Source organism: Schistocerca gregaria, chromosome 1 (genome assembly GCF_023897955.1).
Source record: "Schistocerca gregaria isolate iqSchGreg1 chromosome 1, iqSchGreg1.2, whole genome shotgun sequence".
Lineage (NCBI taxonomy): Eukaryota > Metazoa > Arthropoda > Insecta > Orthoptera > Acrididae > Schistocerca > Schistocerca gregaria.
The window spans coordinates 161,555,688-161,580,841 of record NC_064920.1 but is presented as its reverse complement, the minus strand read 5'-3'; the positions used below and the strand labels follow the sequence as shown (position 1 = coordinate 161,580,841).

Below are 25,154 nucleotides of genomic sequence, written 5' to 3'. Positions count from 1 at the left end.
AGTTCCTAGGACGCATCAACAGAATCCACCACCACATAAAGTTCACGGTAGAAATAGAGAAGGATGGTTCCTTCCGTTCCTGGACGGCCTTGTCCGCTGTACACCCAATGGGTGTCTCGGGCACAGTGTTGACTGCAAGTCCACCCACACGGATCGGTATCTGCACGCCGCTAGCTACCACCACCCAGCACAGAAAAAGTCTGTTCTGATGCCCTCAGTACATCGAGCTGAAACCGGCTTAGACGCCGACACCCTGCCGAGGGAACTGGGCCACTTATGTTAAGTTTTCATGGAAAATGGTTACAATAGCACACAAATTTCACAAGCAGTTTCATATAAGCTACGAAAGCAGAAGGCCTCCATAGAACACACGAAGAAGATAACGTTTTTACCATTTGGTAGATCAATAACAGGGAAGAGCGTTTTTACCGTTTTGTATCCCAGCAACATACACTACTGGCCATTAAATTGCTACACCACGAAGATGACATGCCACAGACGCGAAATTTAACCGACAGGAAGAAGATGCTGTGATGTGCAAATGATTACCTCTTCAGAGCATTCACGGTGACACCTACAACGTGCTGACATGAGGAAAGTTTAGAACCGATATTTCATACACAAACAGCAGTTGACCGGCGTCGCCTGGTGAAACTGTGTTGTGATGCCATCGTGTAAGGAGGAGAAATGCGTACCATCACGTTTCCGACTTCGATAAAGGTCGGATTGTAGCCTATCGCGATTGCGGTTTATCGTATCGCGACATTGCTGCTCGCGTTGGTCGAGATCCAATGACTGTTAGCAGAATATGGAATGGGTGGGTGCAGGAGGGTAATACGGAACGCCGTGCTGGATCCTAACGGCCTCGTATCGCTAGCAGTCGAGATGACAGGCATCTTATCCGCATGGCTGTAACGGATCGTGCAGCCATGTCTCAATCCCTGAGTCAACAGATGTGGAAGTTTGCAAGATAACAACCATCTGCGTGAACAGTTCGACGACGTTTGCAGTAGCATGGACTATCAGCTCGGAGACCGTGGCGGTGGTTACCCTTGACGCTGAATCACAGACAGGAGCGCCTGTGATGGTGTACTCGACTACGAACCTGAGTGCACGAATGGCAGAACGTCATTTTTTCCGATGAATCCAGGTTCTGTTTACAGCATCACGATGGTCGCATCCGTGTTTGGCGACATCGCGGTGAACGCACATTAGAAGCGTGTATTCGTCATCGCCATACCGGCATATCACCCAGCGTGATGGTACGGGGTGCTATTGCTTACACATCTCGGTCACCTATCGTTCGCATTGACGGCACTTTGAACAGTGGACGTTACATTTCAGACGTGTTACGACCTGTGGCTCTACCATTCATTCGATCCCTGCGAAACCCTACGTTTCAGCAGAATAATGCGGGACCGCATGTTACAGGTCCTGTACGGGACTTTCTGGATGCAGGAAATGTTCGACTGCTGCCCTGGCCAGCACATTCTCCAGATCACTTACCAAATGAAAACGTCCGGTCAATGGTGGCCGAGCAACTGGCTCGTCACAATACGCCAGTCACTCCTCTTGATGAACTGTGGTATCGTGTTGAAGGTGCATGGGCAGCTGCACCTGTACACGCTATCCAAGCTCTGTTTGACTCAATGCCGAGGCGTATCAAGGCCGTTATAACGGCCAGAGGTGGTTGTTCTGGGCACTGATTTCTCAGGATCTATGCACCCAAATTTTATGAAAATGTAATCACATGTCAGTTTTAGTATAATATATTTGTCTAATGAATACCGGTTTGTCATCTGCATTTCTTCTTGGTGTAGCAATTGTAATGGCCAGTAGTGTAAAAGCGACGTAGGCTTCGCGCACCCTGTAAAGATCCGGCAATTAATGAAGCGTGTGGGAGACAAATAATGGTTGAAATGGCTCTGAGCACTATGCGACTTAACTTCTGAGGTCATCAGTCGCCTAGAACTTAGAACTAATTAAACCTAACTAACCTAAGGGCATCACTCACATCCATGCCCGAGGCAGGATTCGAACCTGCGAACGTAGCGGTCGCTCGGCTCCAGACTGTAGCGCCTAGAACGGCACGGCCACCGACAATTTAGGTCTCAGAACATATGGAATATAGAGAATACCTTGTGGATGAGGGCGGTTTTATGTCGGTCAGACTGTCAGCACTACTGAACAGCGCCACATAGAACATGAAAGGTTTTCCCGTCTATGCTATCCCGAAAAATCAGCTGTAGCGCAGCATGCAGTAGAAATCGGACAGGTGATTGCGTTCGACGATACTTCTATTATTAAACGGACCAACTGCTTCTGGGATAGCGTAATAAGTGAAGCAATAGAGATCAAAATGTCAGACGCTCAATAAAGGTGGATTGCAGCTGAGTACGATCTGGGATCCTGTGATTGGAGAGTTGAAGCGGGCGCTTCAGTCCCGCCACCAAAATATTGCCACTTGTAGTGGCGAGCTGGGCCCCAGTGACGTCAATGGCTGTATAAGCGCGGCAGCGGCATTCACACGACAGTGACGGACGCACGACGCACGCACGCACGGACGAGTGCTGTTCGAGATGTCGTTGAGAGAGGTTGCTTTACTTGCGAAGGGTGTGGCGTCCGTCGGGGCCAGCTCAGGCGACTGAGCTGATCACGGTGGCGGCCCCATCCGGCCCCCCACTTATGACGAACCGGCTTACGACAACTGACGATGACAGGATTGACTCTTCGGATTCTGATGCGCTCTCTCCTGATCGAGTGTTCATTCTTATGAACAAACTCGCACATGGGGGCTCCTACCCTGGTCGAAAGGACGACGAGGCGGCTATACTCGCCCTCTGTAACATTCAGAAGGCTGCCACTCTGCCGTACACGAGGCAGCAAGTGCCGGGTGTGCCACCGAGAGCCCCGCCGGTAGCATCGCGCGAGTCTGCGGTCCCGGCGGTGGCGGCCTCGGCGGGAGTTGCGCCGCTGGCCTCGACCACTGAAGAGGTCGATGTGCCCCCGGTTGCACCCCTGGTCCCCGAGACACAAGAAGAGCCCGTGGCTACGCTAGCTGCGGCCACCGAGATGGAGGACATCGACCTGCCTGACGCAAATTTGGCTGAGGCGATTGCCGAGTCAGAGCGCCGTGACACTGACTCTGACGCTGCCCGTGCGCCCAGAAAGCGCCGGGCTATGACGCATGACGACTCCGACACTCCCTCTCAGACGTCTGACACAGCGAGGCCGCGGAAGAAGGCCTCGAGGGCTTCCCGCCCTTCCACCACGGAGTCTGGGACGACTATCGCGGGCTCCTCCGCGACCGCCGCCTCGCCGAGACCGACGAAGACGCGGCGGCCCACTCGTCCACCTGCCACCTCCCGGCAGCCGGATGAGGATGGTTTTGTCGCCCCTCCCAGGAGGCACACTGCCAGGGCTGCTGCGCTGCAGCAACCGACGCCGCTGCCGACCACCAACGCGTTCGCGGGGGCCAGCGTGGACGCGATGGAAGATGGCGCCGCGCCTCCTGTGTCGGCCCAAAAGAAGCCCCCGCCCATCGTCATCCAATGGACGGGCGGGTACAAGGAGTTCCAGCAAAAACTAGACAGGGTGGCCACGTCCGCTACTGTCAAGACTGCTGGCCGTCACCTCTACAAGGTCACGGTGTCCTCCAACGAGGAGTAGCGCGCGGTGATGGACACCATCTCCAGAGATGGCCTGCCGTGCTACACGCACCCCTCTGAGCCGCTCAGACTTCTAAAGGTGGTCTTTCGCCACCTTCCCCTCAAGTTTGGTGCGGACTATCTTCGAGAAGAACTCGAGGACATGGGCTTCGGCGTCCGGTCCACCGGACTGATGAAGTCCCTGCGCACGCACCGCGACATGCCACTGTACCAGGTTCCGATTTTCCAGGTGCAGCGGGTCGGCCGGGCCAGGGTCGCGGTGGAACCTCTCCGAGCCAAAGGCAAGAGGGCCCAGTGCTTTTCCTGCCAGAGGCTCGACCATGTCTCCCGCTACTGCTCTATGTTGCCCCGCTGCGTCAAGTGCGCGGGACAGCACGAGAGCAAGTCTTGCGGGCTTGCCAAGGAAGAAAAGCCGACGTGCTGCAACTGCGGCGGCGCGCACGTTGCCAGCTACAGAGGCTGTTCAGCCTTTAAAAGGGGCCGAAACCAACGGATCGGAGGGGCTGCTCCTTCTCGTAAGGTGCACCCGTCCACCAGCTTTGCTGCCGCCACCACGGGCTGACCAGCAGCCGCCACCGCCCGACGTTCGGAACTGGTGGCGGGCGAGACGAAGCAACTGGTCGCGCCGTCCCCGGCTTCGCCCGGGGGGGGGAGGCCACCCCCGCACCCACGCAGAGCGCGCGCGTTGCCGCCCCGCGCAGGGCCGGGCCACCCATGCCGCTGCACACCGGACTGCCGATGACACTCTGCCGCAGCAGAAGACGGCACCTCGTGCTGCGCCGCAACTGGCTGCCGACGCTCCGCGGCAGTCGTCTACTACGGAGTGGCCGCAACCGATCACCCCAGTGGCGGAGGCCGCCCCAGCTGCCAACACCGTCCCCTCGGCCACCGACGCAGCCGAGCTCCGTTCGCTCTTGCGGTCGTTGAGCCAGCTGCTCGAGCAGTTTCCGGTGCTCGTCACCGCGGTCACGTCGGCCCTTCAGGCCGGCGTTGCAACCCCGTCGCGTCATGGATAATCGCCACATCCAAGGCCTCACCGTTTGCACCTTCAACGCAAACAGTTTGGTCCCCCAGCAAGGGGAATTCAGGGAGTTCTTGCGCGACGAGGCAATTCACATCTGCCTCGTGTGCGAGACCTTCCTGAAGCCGGGAACACATATCAAGGTGGCCAACTATCGGTGCTACCGCACCGACAGGTTGACGCATGGCGGGGGGACGGCTATTTATATCAAGGCGTCCCTCAAGCACCATGACGTTCAGCTTCCGCCCCTCACTGCAGTGGAGGCCACTGGGGTGGCTGTCACGACGGCAGGGGTGATCACCTTCGTTGCGGCCTACAGGCCGCCGAGGGGACTGCTTCAGGAGGTTGACGTCGACGCCCTGCTGGCTCTGCGAGGGAAAGTCTTCATTGCGGGTGACTTGAATGCCAAGCACACGCAATGGAACTCCCGCGTTACCAATGCCAGCGGCCGCCGACTCCTTCGCGCCACACAGCTGCATGGCGCGATAGTACTGGAGCCTTATGATCACACTGTCTTCCCCCATCACGGCCGGTCAGATGTGCTCGACATCGCCGTGCTCAAAGGTGTTGGGCACTTCACCTCAGCCACCGTCAGATGTGCCATGTCGTCCGATCACCTCCCGGTGCTCTTCGACATGGACGTCGTCGGTGCCTCTCTGCCGTCCGTCCGCCGCAACTTCCGTGGCATCGACGAGACGCGCTTCCGTGACGACGTCCTTGCCCGACTCGAGGGCGCGCCAGATCCCGCTGTGCATGGGGCTGAAGAAGCGTTAGCCTTCTTCACGCGGCACACACTAGCTGCGGCGGAGGCGGCCACCCCCAGGCGGCCGGACCGGCCGCGGGACATGTCGCGCCAACTCCCGCCGCCTATCCTGGAGGCGATAACAAACAAGGATCGCCTCTTCCGGGAGTGGCAGCTCACACGGCAGCCAGAAACGAAGCTCCGCCTCAACAGGGCGCGACGCGAGATTCGGGCCGCCATCGATGAACATCGGAATCGGGACTGGGCGGGTTGGTGGCCACCCTAACTACGACGGATGGTAGTGCTTGGCGGACCGCCAAGCGTTTCCTTCGTCGTCGCCACCGAGTCCCGCCTCTCCATACGGGCGCGGACGTTGTCTGCGAGCCAGATGCTAAAGCCAGCATCCTCGCGGACACGTTCGCGGAAAATTTTCGTCCCGTTGATGGTGTGCTCGATCCCGATCATGTTCGCCTGGTGGAGTATCGCCTGCCGGTCTTCCTCGCTGCAAGGGAGGAAGACGATTCGATCGAGGAGATCACACCCGAGGAAGTGGAACTGCAGCTCCGTCGCCTCAACCCGAGGAAGGCGGGTGGCTCGGATGGTGTCACCAACCACCTGTTAAGGATGATACCGCCGGAGGTACACCAATCTCTGGCGGACATCTTTAACAGCATCCTCCGCACTGGGACCTTCCCTTCCGCATGGAAACATGCGGAAGTGGTTGCCATCCCCAAAAGCGGCAAGGATCCGCGTCAGGCAGCGCACTATAGGCCGATCAGTCTGCTCCCGTCCCTCTCAAAAGTGTTTGAGAGGTTGTACGTGGAGCGGCTGCTGCGCATCGTGACAGAGCAGCAACTCCTTCCCGAGGAGCAGTTTGGTTTCCGGCGGGGCCACTCTACCACGCAGCGGCTGTTGCGCCTCGTGGAGCAGGCGATGCGAGTGCTGGAGACGCTGGAGTACCTAGGGGCGGTGCTTCTCGACGTCTCCAAGGCCTTCGACTGCGTGTGGCACGACGGCCTCGTGTACAAACTTTTTGTGCACGGGGTACCGACGTCGCACGTGGTCCTGCTGCGCTCGTATCTCTCGGGGCGCACATTCCACGTCTGAGCAGATGAGGGCACTTCAACTGACCGGCAGATTCGAGCGGGAGTGCCGCAGGGGTCGGTCCTCGGTCCCCTGCTGTACTCCCTGTACACCGCCGACGCCCCGCGGGTGGCACGCGTGGAGTTGGCACTCTATGCTGACGACACGGCGTTGTTCGTCCGCAGCATGAACGCGGCCGAGATGCGCCGCCGCCTCCAGCTCGGATGTAACGTCCTGGGCGCCTGGTCCACGAAATGGCGCCTTAAGTTCAACGCTGCGAAGAGCCAGACTGTCATCTTTAGCAGAAGGAGGCTGCCACCGGACCTACCGCCGGTCACGATCATGGGGGGCCCCATCCCATGGTTGGGGACCGGCAAATATCTCATGGTGACGTTGGACAGACACCTGACGTGGCTGCCACACGTCCGCGACGTCAGACGGCGGGCAGTGGGGCGCCTTCGTGCGCTTTACCCACTGCTCAATCCTTCATCGACGCTTCCTCCACGCCACGGCCTCACCATGTATCTGTCCCTCGTCCGACCGGTACCGGAATACGCGGCCGTGGTGTGGGGTAACGCGGCAGCGACGCACATTGCGACGCTCCAACGCGTGCAAAATAGGGCGCTGCGACTTGCGCTCCACAAGCCGCCTCGCTACCCAGCAAGGCTGCTCCATGAGGAAGCGGGAATCCCTTTCCTACGGGATCGCTTCCGGCAAATCGCAAGAGTGTTCTACAGCAATGCAGAACACTTTGCCAGTCGCCTGATTCGTGGTCTGGGCCGCTAGGTCCACCACAGGCCAACGACTCGATGGCCAGACCTACTGCAAGAGTAATTTCTCTCGCAGCCCGATGTCGGAAAACAATATGGCGTCGCAATGACTGACGCCTAGTGAGGACAGCTCACTCCATTAGGACAAACCGTACCCTGAAGATGTCACTGCAGGAACAGCAGCCCCGCTGCTTAACCTGCCCCTACACCTGGCATATGTAGCCAGCGTTTTACAGCGAGCGAGCGATCACACGACAGTCAACCTCTTGACAACGGCAGAGGAGATCTCTGCCGAAAGCTTGTGGGCAGTTAACCACTTGACGCGGCTCCAACCTGAGAATATTTTACTAATGGATACGGGCGCGAGAGCATGGATTCGTTCGTGAAAAATTGTTTTTCGGAGAGGGAAACTCCTTCATGTTTCTGTATGTCTCCTGGCGTTAAGCACTCAAAGAGTGTCAGCAAACACGATTAGAACAGGAGCCCCATATGGAAAATGTTGCGCCACTTGTTGCAATAATGAGTGTAGCTCTGCAGCTTGTTAGTAATGCGGCATCAGGTAAATATTCCTTCATCTCAGCAATCTTAAATTAGTAGTATGAAACGCATGTGATAATTGAAACTGATGCACATGGAGACCAAGTCTACGTTATGAAGTTTTTCCGTCTCGATCTTTGTCTTTCAGTGTGACAAGGAGCTGCTTCTTTGCATCGCTGACCAACTCATCAAAATGCGCAGCATGAAAGGACACGTGGAGGCGCTGAGTATTATGCTTGTCACTGTATTAAGCATCTTAGGTGCACTAGACATTAGAGTTGTGGCGATTCGTGAGTGAGTCGTTCATTTGAACGACTATAAATAAAGAATCGTAAGAACCAAATCGTGATACGGACGAATCGTCGTTCAAAAGAATCGTAAGAACGATTGCGTGTTTCCGAGTCGTGACGGTTCCAAATTCCAACAATTCATTCATTCTTAGTACTCTATGCTTCGAAGGTAACTTCCGAATCATGCCGAGTCGTGCCGAATGATTACGACCGCCAGATGGCAGTCACAGGTGGAGGATGCGTGTGAACAAAGGAAGCTCGGAACGAAAAAACGAAGTTAATATTACTCGTGAAAACCAAGCTGACACTTGGCGGTGGCTGACGGGAACGAGTGTAAAGGCATTTCCCATTTACTATCGCTACCATCAGCCAGATTCATATTAAATTTTAGTGAAGTAATGTCGCTGTATACGATTGAATTCTACTGTTTGGAAGTATGTCGTCTTCTCGCGTAAATAGTAGTGATAGCGGCAAGTTCTCAGACAAATTAAAAGCAAAGTACCTATGCTTTGTATTTAGAAGAAATGAAAGTTAAGCTAAATTTGCTGTGCGAGAGGGCTGTCAGCTGCGTTATGAATTACAAGGGTGATGTGGACTTGGAAAGACATCTTAGCACAGGAGAACATAGGATGATATGAGCCAAAGCACGTCTGCCTCACTGCTAGATTTTGTAACTATAAAACAGACATCTGTAGTTAGATACGTTCAAGCCACACAACCAAACTGGCATACAACGTAATTTTGCACCACCTTTCGCACAAATCGACTCCTCTTTCTTGGCATATTGAAATAAAACAATAGATGCAATCAAATCAGACGTGACCTTTCATCAATTAAGGCATTACACGCATAAATCGAGAATCACACTTGTAACGTCATATGCATGTTTACTCATAAATAAACTATTTCTGGCATATCTTATCATGACACAGTTCGATTCTAACCCCATTGACAATTTCAGACATGGCCTGCCATGTGTGAGTAAGATGTAGAACTTTTTGCATTCCGTAAGAATCGTGCCATCGCAGACTAGATTGAATCGTGAAAGAATCGTGAACGAATCGTAGGAATCGATTTGAAATGTGAGATTGAATTGTAGGAATCGAATCGGGAAAAAGAATCGCGTTGCCCAACTCTACTAGACACTGAGGCAACCCACCTTTTTCAACAAGTAAGGATTGTCCTTCCCAACAAAGGGAATATGGGAACGGGCTGTTTCCAAAAGTCATCGTTACAGCGACATTCACTCAGAGGTGCGAAGCGTTAATAAATTAGGTGTGCAACGCCCCAGGGCAGTGCTCGAAGGCAAATAGGACCGCCTGACGGGTTGCCTACCCACATTGCGCCTGCCAGTGGCTGAGTTGACGGGCGACGGTGTGCGCCTATGCTGGATGTGACGACAGCGCTCGAACAGCCCATATTGGGACGCTGTGTATCTTAAGACGTTTAGTACGTTTCTGGAAATATCTCGTTAACAAATCACGTTATCTTAAAGATTTTTGTCCGGGCATTGAGAACTCAAGTATCTGCGCCTGGAAATAGGATGTAAAACTTTTCTCGGCCCTAGAGAGGATTACAATTTTTTTATTATTTTAAATTTTCGTGGTGCAGGCCCCTTTACGATGTGGCTCTCTATGTTTCAACGTAGAAAGGCTGCATGTAAATGCTTCCATCATCTTAACACATGCCCTATTATCTTGTCCTTTCTTCTATCAGTGGTCCCTTCATTTCTTATGTCGTGAGTTCACTTCACTTTCGGCATTCGTCTGTAACAGCATATCTCGAACGCTTCGATTCTTTTCCTTTCCAGTTTTCCTCTAGTCCATGTGTGAATAGTAAGACCACAATCCTAAAATGAACATTGGGGGCAAATGCGAGGGTATCGCGTTGGTACGTTTCCAGTAGAAGTGGTTTTCTGTCGCCTATCTGTGTCCTGTTTTGGAGCATCAAGTGTGTATTATTGTTGTGTGGATCACTATGATGAATGCTTGTACAGTGCAATATTGTGTGACGTTATCAAGGGTGAAGGGAAGGGTGAGGCTAAAACCCCATTAATGGCACCCAATCTATTCCTCTCGAATAGCAGCGAGTGGAGAGCTGAGCTTAACGTCCCCGTCCGACGGACGAATCACCACCAGAAGTGCCATATGCTCACACTTTAAGAGGTAACACAGACATGTTACACGGATTCATAATGGTGGTATGCTAAGTCATCTGGCCAGCACAACCCTATTGAGAATTCACAACAAAAGCCAGGATATCAACAGAGATATACATAGCTGTCTAGTTCCTTTCTCAGCCTCAAACCTTAATAATCATATCTACTACTTTCTCAAATAATACTTTTGTAACAAACCTCGCAATCACTTCTTTGCATGTGTTTGCGCAAAAAGTCCTGCCACTGAGAACAAATACGAGTACAGTTAGAACTGTTCATAAAATACAGAGTGTTGTAAAAAGATTTAGTAATTTGTTACCTTCAGTCGACGTATTGCGAAATCCTTGTTGGCTCTGTAACTAGAAGCGTGATAATTCTGCTTACATGAGGACATTCACGTTTTAGTTTAAAATACGTTCGTGAAATAACTTGTTCAAAATGGCTCTAAGTCCCCTAGACTCAGAACTACTTAAACCTAACTAATCTGAGGACTTCACACACATCCGTGCCAGAGGCAGGATTCGAACCTGCGACCGTACCAGGCGCGCGGTTCCAGACTGAAGCGTCTAGAACCGCTCGGGCACAGCGGCTGGCATATAACTTGTGTTAGGCACATTATTCTAGATACAGGACATTTAATTCTCAGCTTTTTGACACAGCACGAGTTTAACATTCAGATACGTCTGAACCCCAGAATACGACACGAGACACACAGTACAGCAACTTCCTGCCAACTACCAACTTCTAACACTAGAAAGAAAGATAAAGCTTACATAAAAGAAACTGTTCTGCTTAACAAATGAGTTACTTATCGATAATCTTTAGTTTTGGGATTTCGTAATTAATAAAATGACGGATAATGTATTTACAGTTGGATAACCAAATTTTGAAATAAATCCAATATATGAAGAATAATTAAGTGATTTGAAAAACATTAAAATTAATATTACGAGAGTCTCCCAGAAAGTAATGCACCTCATTTTTTTTTCAGCCGAAAACAATGCTACAAATGCAAAACGTTACTTGAAATCTCCTGAGTGAGCGCGCCAAGTTTCCGTCATTTCCGACAGATAGCGTAACTGCAGGACGGTTTCAAAATGGCGTCTTTAGGTGATGTACGTTACAAGTAACGTGCCGCCATTGAATTTCTCAGTGTAGAGACAGAAACTGTGGGGAATATTCACAAATGCGTGTGCAAAGTCTATGGAGCACCTGCTGTCGAAAGAGGTACAGTTAGTCGCTGGACAACAGTAGGTGGTTCGGCGGAGCTCCCCGATTTGCAGCGGTCAGAGAGACCATCCACGGCTGTCACATCTGACACACCTGATCTAGCCCCCTCGGACTTCCACTTGTTTCGGCTATTTAAGGATGCCATTCGTGGATCTGACTCACACAACGAAGCACTGGCTCCGCCACCCGCCACCAGGAAAAGGATTGATGGAGATTACGTGGAAGAATAGGGTGTTCAATAAAACACCATTCTTTCGTGTGTGTAATTATCATTATGTTCAATAAAGAATTGTTGAAGAAAAAAATGGGGTGCATTACTTTCTGAGCAACTCTCGTATGTATGTTACATTCATGCTCTGTATACAAAACTGTTATATTTATGTCATTAAAACTTCGTGAAATGTAAAACTACAATTTGAACTTATTTGTATCTCGTATAGTAAATTTATGGAGTGTATCGAATAATCCACTCCATAACGCAACATTAGCCACTGAGCAGTTCCATTACAAGCCCAAATGGGAGAACGGTGCACGTATGTAACTACGTCTGACGTTTGTACAACATGTCAAACACATAATGAAACGTTTGCAAACATGTTTTATAATCAAAAGACCTAACACATTTCTATTTATTTCTACATCCTGTCTGTAATATTTCACTTGTAATCGTTCTGCTCGTTGTATCTGTAGCGTTCCTGCTACTGCATTTAGCACTGCTGTGGTCGTAAATACATGGATATTTCTCTACTAGACCAACAAAATGAACACCGCCTCGCGCTTGCCTGTGTACAAAGACAACAGCACAAGCAAAGCAGAAACGTTGGTAAACTGTCGCTCGCACGGACGTTACGAGAGGCAAAATGGATGGTTCAAAATGGTTCAAATGGCTCTGAGCACTATGGGACTTAAAACTGCTGTGGTCATCAGTCCCCTAGAACTTAGGACTACTTAAACCTAACTAACCTAAGGATATCACACACATCCATGCCCGAAGCAGGATTCGAACCTGCGACCGTAGCGGTCGCGCGGTTTCAAACTGTAGCGCCTAGAACCGCTTGACAACTCCGGCCGGCAGGCAAAATGGAGTAGGCCGCATTAGTCTTACAGTGCCGTGGCATGGCATGCGTCCCATATTCTCCTTCCATGTCTGAAGTTAGCCACGGCAGGCGTCAGATCACGAGCCACTCATTCTGGTGGGCATCCTGTCTAATGGACCACCGTATAGTCAAATTCTCCCACAGACGTTCTCGGAAATGTCTTTGACACAGTCATCTTGAAAGGGTCCTTTAGTCCCCTTTCATAATTTTATTTACTTTCCAGGGATACAAAGCTCTCTGGCAGGCATGAGTGAATGAATGTAGGCGTGTTTCATGTTGCTATACGGTGGTTTAGTCTGCTGCAGAGAATCAGCGGTAGTCGTACAGAATGGCCAACTCCTGTAGTTTTCAGGTAGGCAAAGAGGTTTGCTCTCCTCGCGTGAAAGTTACCGGTGTTAGGTTGGTGGCGGAAGCCTCATCTCTGGGTTTTCCTGGCCACGGAATCACGTGGGAGACGTTGGAATGTGTGAGACAATCAGTCTGCTTCCAGCGCGCCGAAGGTCTGTAGCCGAAGTCTCTTCGAAGGACGGTGAATTGGTTTAACCGCGTGGTGCATTGTCTAGTAGCGGGAGGGGAGCTTTCAGCTTTTGGCCTCGCATCTCGTCTTATAAATATTGTTTCACCTTGTCGCAGCAAGGAATGCAAGGCTTCTGCAGACTTTCAGTTTGATTCCTAATGCAGACTTTGATCCGTAAGAAGAACGCAACACAAAGGTGTTGCATTTGTAAGAAGGTGCGCCCTCGGTTCAGTGTTAGCATTTGTCTGCCTGCCACTGCGTCTGTATAGGTTCTAATCTTTCCTGAACGTTAATAATTTTGCCTCTTCGTGAATTTTCTTTGTCTCATTTATCTATTGTCCGTTGGAAGCCATCCACGTGGTTTAATATTAGAGTTGGTTGGCCCACTGCCATCATCCTTTGTCCATTCAAATGTGCCTTCTGAAAAATGTTAATTGTCCACGGCTGCTTTGTTTAATGTGATTAAAACTTGGCCACGGTATGTGGAAATTGTCTCTCCGCAAACCACGTGGTCATACGAGTGTGTTGTGAATCGTGTACCGTTCCACAAGAAATTGTACTTAGTTACCAGGCAACATCAGTTGTGTAGATGCATTACATCAATATTTTAAGGAATAAATAATTTTGCCACTAATCTTATCCTGTGTACCGATGATACAACTATATTACCTACGCCATTTACCTTGTAGTTTCCTTGTTACACCATCCATAGCATTTCCATGCGCACAGGCCCAATAATTAGTGTTTCCTTTTTAATTAAAACAAATTCTTTAGAATAGGTATTGTTTTCAGGAGTGCTGCTGCAAGCTGCTCTTATGCACAATGTTCACTCATTATTTACTTTATTTTAATATTTGATTCACCTGAACAATGCCTCGACCAAACTAGTAATTACATCCCATTCTTTATGAGTGATGGTGCAATGAATGTTCTTTTATGAGTCTTTTTTTCTTAGGATTCAATTAATTAATTTTCCGATTCAGCCGAACCCTTCATTTGTCGTGTAGCTAGAGGCGGTGGCAACCCAATCTTTTACGTTGATTTCTATGTTAGATAGCGTTTTCTTATTAAAAATGAGATTCACGTAACTTGCACATAACGCCAATTTTTTCCGCAACTTACACATAGTGACCATGACGCAAGCTAACTTACAAGCTACTATGTTCCAGTCTGTTATAATAAGACAAGCTCGCCGATTGTGAACATCAGTTGCAGATTTAATCGACTCATTGAATATTAGTGGCCTGGTTATGTATGTATATATACTGACGTATCGAATTTCTACAACAGGAGTATACTGAAGTGCTTTTTATGCACTCCGACCCAAATCAGTAAGGCCTAGAAATTGCCTAACAGTGCTTCAATTTTTGCGGTGGCGATTGTAGCAATTTTGGTAGCAATTAAGTTTGTGTCTTCAACTTCCTTCTTATATTAATCGTGTCAGGCTCCCAGAGTTCTTAAAAGTATTCAACTCCGAAGATGGAACTATCAACCGTTATACATTGTATGTGGTATTGAAATACATTCGCTGTAAACGGAGAGGTCAAGGGATAGCGTTTGTGATTAGTAATCAAAACGTTATCAGTCCCAGGTTCGAACCCCCCGAACTCTTAAATTTTGAATAAACATTATCAATATTGGCGACCGAACACTTCCGACCTAAGAAGCCACTTTCACTCTTGAATGGCTTTGTCAAAGAGGGCGGAGGAGCTGACAGCTCTTTTCCTTGATGTGAGAAACTGCACATAAATGCGGAAGAATCAGCAACTATCGACGACGTGAGAATGTACAAGGCAATGGAAGCCACTGCAACAACGACACATAACGTCTATCGACAAGACATGTGGCCTGTAATTGAAAACGTCTCACGATAGCTCTCCATCGACAAAACATTCTGGAACAGACCCCCGCTCGGATCTCGCGGAGGAGACTGCCAAGGGGAAGGTGACCACGAGAAATAGACTGAATAACCAACGAAAGGATAACGTTCTACGAGCCGGGCAGTGGAATGTCAGAAGTTTGAACGCGCCAGGGAAGCTAGACACTCTGAAAAATGAAATGCAAATGCCCAATCTAGCCATAGTGGGCGTCAGAGAAGCGAAATGGGTAGAAGGCAAGGATTTCTGATCAGAAGAGTATTGGGTAATATCAACAGCAGCAGAAAATGGTATAACGGGAGTAGCATTTGTTATGAATAAGAAGGTAGGGCAAAGGGTGAGGTTACTGCTAACAGTTCAGTGATAGGGTTGTCCTTATGAGAATCGACAGTAAACCAACACCGAAAACGACAATTCAGGTATACATGCCGACGTCGCAAGCCGAAGATGAAGAGATAGAGAAAGTATATGAGAATATTGGCCGGGTAATTCAGTACGTAAAGTGAGAAGAAAATCTAATAGTCATGGGAGATTGGATTGCAGTTATAGGGGAAGGAGTAGAAGAAAGGGTTACGGGAGAATATGGGCTTCGCGCTAGGAATGAGAGCAGAAAAAGACTAATTGAGTTCTACAATAAATTTCAGCTATGAACAGTGCTACTCTGTTCAAGGATCACAAGAGGAGAAGGCATACTTGGAAAAGACCGGGAGATAGGGGAAGGTTTCAGTTATCTAATTTGATCCATTATAAATGGTTCTGAAAGCCTGCGACTGTGAAAACAACAGGTTTTTTCGGAAAATGATTCCCATTTTCAAGTGCGTTTTATGTGTTTGTTATGCCATTTGTGTGTGATGTTGTCGGTGTGTGAGAATCTGGTTCATTTTGTTGACTTTACTGCAATATATAAGAAAACACGCGAGTTTTAGTTGGTTGTTGATCTTTTTGTGAAGTTAGCGGTGAAATTTAGAAGAATTTGTAATTGCAGTTTCCTTATGGTCCATTTGTGCAGAGTATCACACACACTAAACATCACACACAACTTGTACACTTTTAAACATCGAAAACATTTTATATAAACAAAACAGTTGCATAGATGTTCCTGCAATAGTGGACAGAGGTGATATTATAGGTCTTCCACAGAGTATGATATGCTTTTGTACAGAGGTTATTTACCTTAATAATTTGGTTCAGAATTTACTTATATCTATTTTACAATTGTGCTTATTTCCATATGTTACTATTTTTATTTAAGTATACTATCGAAACAGCTGATGAAATTCACTTTCAAGTTTTTCGTTTAATATTTTATCTTCATATTTTCTGTAATGTGAATATATCTCCTGTTCTATCAAATCCATTTTATGTCCTTTATTTAGTCGGTTTAGTGCTTTGACATTTTGCTCTATTTTTCGAAATGGGTGTCCTGAATTATGTATATGTGTTGCTATGGCTGATGTAGTGCGTCTGTTGTGTGTGTATGCTTTTATGTGCTCTGTGTACCTGGTGTTGAAATTTCGGCCTGTTTTTCCTAGGTGGAACAGGGAGCATTCTTGACATGTTAACTTGTATAGTCCAGAGTCTGAGTATGGATCATGCTTACACTTTGTATTATGTATTAGTTATTGTTGTAGTTTATTATCTGTAGAAAACCCAATTTTTACCTTGTGATTTTTGAAAATATTTGCAAACTTCTGTGATACATTGCCAATGTGTGGGATAGTAGATACACATATGATTTTCTCTTTTCCTTCTGTGGTGCACTTTGTACCTGGGTCTTTTTTCACTTTGTCCAGGACTGTGCCAACCATGGAAGCATTGTAACCATTGGCAACTTCAATCTTTTTGACTGTGTTTATTTCTTGTTGCATGTTTTCTTGGTCCAATGGTATTTTAGTTGCCCTATGTAACACTGACCTGTATGGTGCCTGTTTATGGATATTTGGGTGACATGAGGTTGCAGAGATTGTGGTGTCAGTCATTGCGTTTTTCCTATGAATCCTGAATATGCATGTGTTGTTGTGTCTTGTAATATTCAGATCCAGAAAGTTGATGCTTTTATTTTGTTCATGTTCCAATGTAAATTTGATTTTCTCATGTAGATTACTTAAGTAATTGAGAATGTTTGTGATGCTTTTAGTATCCACTTTCACTAACAGTAGTGTGTCACTGCATGTCTCATATAAAATTCAATTTTCTTTAGGCAAGGGTCCTGGCTGTTAAATAACTTTTGTTCTAAGTGATTTATGTATATATCAGCTATGGTACCAAATATACATGATCCCACTGCTAGGCCACCAGGTTGTCTATAAATGTTGCCATTAAAAGTGAATTAGTTGTAACTTAGGGTTAGCTGAATGAGTTCCATATATTCAACAATTTCTGTGTCTGAAAGTTTCTTCTGTTTCATAAGGTTCTTTTGTATTACTTTTTTACAGCTTCTTGTATGGGTATGTATGAGTAAAGGTTGGTGATCTCAGCTGATAGAAACTGAGCATCTTGGGGGAGCTTTCTGGTTTCAAAATAAAATTAAGGAACAACTAAAGAACACACATTTCCTGCTGACAGAAACTGAAAAGAAATACCTTACATGCATAAATCCAAAAGCACCACACCCAAGAGCACAGCCAAAAATACACAAGGATGGAAATCCAACACGTCCCGTGGTCAACTCTATAAATAGCACAGCATACAAAGTATCACAAAAACTGTATAACATACTGATAAAAAATTATACATATGAAGCAACATATTTCATAAAAATCATCATGATACTAGCTAAAGAATTAAAAACCCTTGGTTTTCGATTCTTAGTGTTCACTCTTGGTTCTCATGCATAGCCTACTGGGTATTACCTGTCATTCCCCATTGTGTATGAATCTTTTTCAACATCTTGCACCACTTTACACCGTTGACCTTTGAAAATGTCTTGATTTTCTGAAGCCTTGCTGCTTCCATCGGGAAATATAACGAAAAATGCATATTTGCTGCAGTTATCTTCAAACAATGATTCTAATTTTTCTCAGGCTACCGGTAACTAGACTGGCCGCTGCAACACTGCCAAAACGTCTTTTCTTTTAGTATTTAAGCATTGTAAATGCTTTGCTATGAAACTTCCTGGCAGATTAAAACTGTATGCCGGACCGAGACTCGAACTCGGAACCTTTGTCTTTCGTGGGCAAGTGCTCTGGTTCGCAGAAGATCTTCTGCGAAGTTTGGAATGTAGGAAACGAGGTAGTGGCAGAATTGAAGCTATGAGAACGGGTCGTGAATCGTGCATGGGTAGCTCAGATGGTAGATCACTTGCCCGCGAAATGCAAAGGTCCCGAGTTCGAGTCTCGATCCGGCATATAGTTTTAATTTGACAGGAAGTTTCATATCAGCGCACACTCCTCTGCAGAGTGAAAATCTCATTCTGGAAGTGCTGTGCTAGGTGGACCGAAGGACATCCAGAAGGATTTTAGTGGGAATGACGCGAGCCATGGAAGCCTATGTAGTTATATCTTTTTCGATAACTGTTTAATACTACTCCTCCTCCTCCTCCTCCTACTACTACTAATAATAATAAATTATTATTATTATTATTAGTAGTAGTAGTAGTAGTAGTAGTAGCAGGAGTAGTATTAAACATTTATCGAAAAAGATATAACTACATAGGCTTCCATGGCTCGTATCATTCCCAATAATAATAATAATAATAATAAATCCCGTGGAGGCCCGGGAAAAGAATAGGCCTTCGGTATGTTCTGCCAGTCGTAAAAGGCGACGAAAAGTACAAACCACTAATAGGGCTAACCCCCCTTTTAGTGTAATTAGTTGGTTCAGGACACAACTAATGAAGCCTCAGACAAGCACTGTAATGGTCGGGGACGACGCTTGAACCCTATGTCCGTCCACAATGGTAATGACACTGCTAGTCACACGGAAAATGATTTAAATCCAAATAGAGGTGTTGTGCTGGATATGCTTCGTGCAACACCTCTAGAAGGAAAACAAAGACAGAGGATGAGATGGTCAGATGAAGTTAACCGACACCTCATGTTCTGTTATTACCAAGCAAGAAACTTAGGAACCAACACAACTGGATACAGATCACAAGTATACACAACATTTATTATCAGATACCCTGAATTAAAATTTTTGACAGAACAACCCCTAGCTGATCATATCCGTGTAATAATAAAAATAACAGGATACCCCAGTCAGAATAAGAAAACGTGAAACAACAAGTACAACAAATACTGGAACAAAACAATGTGTAATCAGAAGAAGAAGTAAATACAGTAATGGACTCAAACATCCCAGAACAAACAAACAAAGAACAACACGCATCAATTAAACAATCAGAGGAAAATGAAATTTTAAGACAGCCACCAGAACAAGCGCAAATAGAACACGAAGTGACACACATGTTAGATATAGAAGAAAAATTCCAGCTAACATATATAGAATACAAAGACACAAATACAGACATTAGACCATTCTTGCATAGACCACCAAATAAACCACAAGTCGAAACAACAATAACAACTATCGACACAATCATACGCTACAAAATAAATGAAAATACAACTATGGAAGAGTTACAACTACTGGTTTATATAGGAGCACACACTACACTAAATATACACACTAGGCAGAGATCAGAACCAACCAACACACAGAAGAAACCCACAAAACCAGCATGGCAACACAAGTTACAGATCAGAATAGAAAAACTGAGAAAAGACATCGTACAGCTAACACAACGTATAAGAAATGAAATATCAGACAAAAAACGAAAAAGGTTAGGTAAAATCTCACAACAAGAAGCGATAGAGCAATTACAAGCATTGGCCAAGCGACTGAGAAGATACAAAAGAAGTGAAAATAGTAGGAAACAAAACCAAACATTCAACACAAACCAAAAGAAATTTTACCAGACAATAGATAACACACACATTAAAATAGACAATCCAACCAAACATAACAGACATGGAACACTTCTGGAGCATCATATGGTCAAACCCAGTACAACATAACAGTCATGCACGGTGGATACAAGCAGAAACAGACGCATACAAATGATACCACCAATGCCTGAAGTGATAATTTTTCAACATGAAGTCACCCAATCAATTAATTCTACTCACAATTGGAAAGCCCCTGGAAAAGATAAAACAGCAAATTTCTGACTAAAGAAGTTCACCTCAACACATTCACATCTAACTAAATTATTTAACAGTTACATTGCAGACCCATACACAGTCCCTGATACACTTACACAAGGAATAACTTATCTGAAACCTAAAGATCAAACAGACACAGCAAACTCAGCAAAATATCGCCCCATAACATGCCTACCAACAATATACAAATTGTTAACTTCAGTCATTACACGGAAATTAATGACACATACAACACAGAACAAAATTATAAATGAAGAATAAAAAGGCTGCTGCCAAGGAGCACAAGGATGTAAAGAGCTACTGATAAAAATGCAGAGGTGACATATCAAGCTAAAACTAAACAAAGGTCACTACACTATATATACCTTGATTACCAAACATCTCTAGATAGTGTACCCCACTCAAGGCTACTAAAAATATTGGAAATATACAACGCAGATCCTAAATTGATACAGTTCCTAAACATAGTAATGAAAAATTGGAAAACCACACTTAATACCCAAACAAATTCAAATAATATCACATCACAGCCAATACAGATTAAGCTTGGAATATACACTCCTGGAAATGGAAAAAAAAACACATTGACGCCGGTGTGTCAGACCCACCATACTTGCTCCGGACACTGCGAGAGGGCTGTACAAGCAATGATCACACGCACGGCACAGCGGACACACCAGGAACCGCGGTGTTGGCCGTCGAATGGCGCTAGCTGCGCAGCATTTGTGCACCGCCGCCGTCAGTGTCAACCAGTTTGCCGTGGCATACGGAGCTCCATCGCAGTCTTTAACGCAGTGCCGTAGGGGACCGCACCACCACTTCCTAGCAAATTAGGGACACTGTTGCTCCTGGGGTATCGGCGAGGACCATTCGCAACCGTCTCCATGAAGCTGGGCTACGGTCCCGCACACCGTTAGGCCGTCTTACGCTCACGCCCCAACATCGTGCAGCCCGCCTCCAGTGGTGTCGCGACAGGCGTGAATGGAGGGACGAATGGAGACGTGTCGTCTTCAGCGATGAGAGTCGCTTCTGCCTTGGTGCCAATGATGGTCGTATGCGTGTTTGGCGCCGTGCAGATGAGCGCCACAATCAGGACTGCGTACGACCGAGGCACACAGGGCCAACACCCGGCATCATGGTGTGGGGAGCGATCTCCTACACTGGCCGTACACCTCTGGTGATCGTCGAGGGGACACTGAATAGTGCACGGTACATCCAAACCGTCATTTAACCCATCGTTCTACCATTCCTAGACTGGCAAGGGAACTTGCTGTTCCAACAGGACAATGCACGTCCGCATGTATCCCGTGCCACCCAACGTGCTCTAGAAGGTGTAAGTCAACTACTCTGGCCAGCAAGATCTCCGGATCTGTCCCCCATTGAGCATGTTTGGGACTGGATGAAGCGTCGTCTCACGCAGTCTGCACGTCCAGCACGAACGCTGACCCAACTGAGGCGCCAGGTGGAAATGGCATGGCAAGCCGTTCCACAGGACTACATCCAGCATCTCTACGATCGTCTCCATGGGAGAATAGCAGCCTGCATTGCTGCGAAAGGTGGATATACACTGTACTAGTGCCGACATTGTGCATGCTCTGTTGCCTGTGTCTATGTGCCTGTGGTTCTGTCAGTGTGATCATGTGATGTATCTGACCCCAGGAATGTGTCAATAAAGTTTCCCCTTCCTGGGACAATGAATTCACGGTGTTCTTATTTCAATTTCCAGGAGTGTACCAAGGAGACTCGTTAAGTCCTTTCTGGTTCTGCCTTGCTCTGAACCCACTATCCAACATGTTAAATAATACAAATTATGGATATAATATTACTGGAACATACCAACACAAAATCACACATTTGCTATACATGGATGATCTAAAACTACTGGCAGCAACAAATCAACAACTTAACCAATTACTAAAGATAACAGAAGTATTCAGCAATGATATAAATATGGCTTTTGGAATAGGCAAATGTAAGGAAAATAGCATAGTCAAGGGAAAACACACTAAACAAGAAGATTACATATTGGATAATCACAGCGACTGCATAGAAGCGATGGAAAAACAGACACCTATAAATATCCAGGATACAGACAAAAATTGGAATATATAATACAAATATTAAAGAAGAATTAAAGAAAAATATAGACAAAGACTAACAAAAATACTGAAAACAGAATTGACAGCAAGAAACAAGACAAAAGCTATAAATACTTATGGTATAGCAATATTGACCTACTCATTTGGAGTAGTGAAATGGAGTAACACAGACCTAGAAGCACTCAATACACTTACACTATCACAATGCCACAAATATAGAATACATCACATACATTCAGCAACAGAAAGATTCACATTAAGCAGAAAGGAAGGAGGAAGGGCATTTATCGACATAAGGAAACGTACATTATGGACAGGTAGACAATTTAAGAAAATTCTTTCCAGAACGAGCAGAAACTAGCAAAATACACAAAGCAATCACTCATATAAATACATCGGCTACACCACTGCAATTTCATAACCACTTCTACAACCATTTAGATCACATAACATCAACAGATACGAAGAAAGTAAACTGGGAAAAGAAAACACTACATGGCAAGTACCAATATCACCTAACACAGCCACACATCGATCAAGACACATCCAACACATGGCTAAGTAAAGGCAATATATACAGTGAGACAGAAGGATTCATGATTGCAATACAGGATCAAACAATAAACACCAGATATTAAAGCAAGCATATTATTAAAGATTCCAATACCACAACAGATAAATGAAGACTTTGCAAACAACAATTAGAAACAGTATATCACACCACAAGCGGATGTACAATACTAGCAAATACAGAATACCCCAGAAGACATGACAATGTAGCAAAAATAATACATCAACAACTTGCCATACAACATAAGCTAATAAAACAACGCGTTCCCACATACAAGTATGCGCCACAAAATGTACTGGAGAATGATGAATACAAATTACACTGGAACAGAACCATTATAACAGATAAAACAACACCACCTAACAAACCTGACATCATACTGACCAATAAATAGAAGAAATTAACACAACTAATCGAAATATCCATACCCAATACAGCAAATATACAGAAGAAAACAGGAGAAAAAATTGAAAAATACATCCAACTGGCTGAGGAAGTCGAGGACATGTGGCATCAGGATAAAGTTGACATTATACCAATTATACTATCAACTACAGGAGTCATACCACACAATATCCACCAGTACATCACCGCAATACAGCTACATCCAAACGTATATATAAAGCTACAGAAATCTGTAATTATTGATACATGTTCAATTACCCAAAAGTTCCTAAATGCAATGTAACATATACCGTACACTTAAAAGGAAGTCACGCTTGATCAAGGTCCGCGTCACTTTCCATTTTTAACCAGACATAACGTCTGAGAAAGGAAAGAAATAATAATAATAACATTTGGCTGATTTATAGCACAACTTTTTCTTATTTATCATTTTCAAAGTTCATGAAATTTATTGACACGGTCTCTGACTATGTTCGTCATTATCACGGAAGTGCTATCGAGCGCAAATTAAAAACAAATAAAAATTAAAACAGGACTCAGAAAAGCGATCTGGGATTTAGTATTTTACTTTGTCATATAATAGGATAATGAGGAATACCTCCTTTTCAGTCTCATAACGTTAATGACTGTTTCTAACGTCTCTAATATTTAAAATACTTGCTTGTCTGAGACTGTAACCTTGTAAGTCGCTGGATCACACAGAGCGGGGGAGGACAGGAAAGTGTTAGAGGTAAAGGAGAAAACGTGGGGTGACGGGGGGGGGGGGGGGTGAAGTCATTGACATACCGCTAGTCAGTAACAGTGTAAGAACTGTCGCTATTGGTTGGAAGTGTTCAGAGATGCCTCTCGGGTTTTCTGACACGTGCGACTGAAAACATTTGAATCTGGTGGGTCGATCAGCTCTTGCCACGTCACGAGACGCGAAGTAAGATGGTTACTCCAAGGCCGAGCAAAGACCGGATTACCCACGCCTGACCCATGGATTACGCTGGGTCCTACGTAGGGGACAGAAACCGTCGATGACAACTTTCCTCTTCTTAAGGTGGCCTCACACGTAACTGCAGATCTCCTGTAAATTGTGTTCAGTGAAATTTGTGCCCAAAAGAGGTCGAGGTAAGCTCCACTAAGTCCCCCTGTTGAACTCAGCCGCTTCACCGCCAGGTAGAAGAGCTGATGACCCTTGCGTGGTGTACTGATGAAGAGGACTAGAAATGTTCCAACAAGAACTGTAATGTCAAATTTTCTATAATCGGAAATGACAGCAATTTATTTTATTCAGTAACGCGAAAAACCAATACAAAGTTGCAAATTTCACTTTTCGCTATTCACACGATGACTAGTTTCGGGCCGGGGCCCATTCTCAGATCATCGTAACAAAGTCAAAAACTGTATTTCCGAAAAAACAAAAACATTTCAAAAATATGCAAACGAACAGTTACAGATAATTATCTGTATTCGCTGTAACAGTTCGTTTCCACATTTTTGACATGTTTGTTGGTGTGATATGGGACGTCCGCATACAACTCTTACAGGTGACACGTTAGCATCCTGTCTGATCGCCTGCATCCATTCATGCCCACTGTGCATTCCGACGGACTTGGCCAATTCCAGCAGGACAATGCGACACCCCACAAGTCCAGAATTTCTACAGAGTAGCTCCAGGAACACTCTTTCGAGTTTAAACACTTCCTTTGGCCACCAAACTCCCCAGACATGAACATTATTGAGCATGTCTGGGATACCTTGCAACGCGCTGTTCAGAAAAGATTTCCACCCCCTCGTATTCTTACGGATTTATGGACGGCCTTGCAGGATTCATGGCGTGAATTCCCTCCAGACATTAGTCGAGTCCAAGCCACGTAGCGTTACGGCACTTCTGCGTGCTCTCGGGGGTCCTACACGATATTAGGCAAGTGTACCAGTT

At 46.1% G+C, this 25,154-nt stretch overlaps 1 protein-coding gene across 1 annotated transcript; it reads left to right on the top strand.

The window, feature by feature from the left end:
• Positions 1 to 2,685: 2,685 nt before the first annotated feature.
• LOC126335482 (anti-sigma-I factor RsgI2-like) lies at positions 2,686 to 3,669 on the top strand. Its single transcript, XM_049998844.1, has one exon. It carries the CDS (start codon positions 2,686 to 2,688, stop codon positions 3,667 to 3,669), a length of 984 nt encoding a protein of 327 aa, XP_049854801.1.
• Positions 3,670 to 25,154: the final 21,485 nt, after the last annotated feature.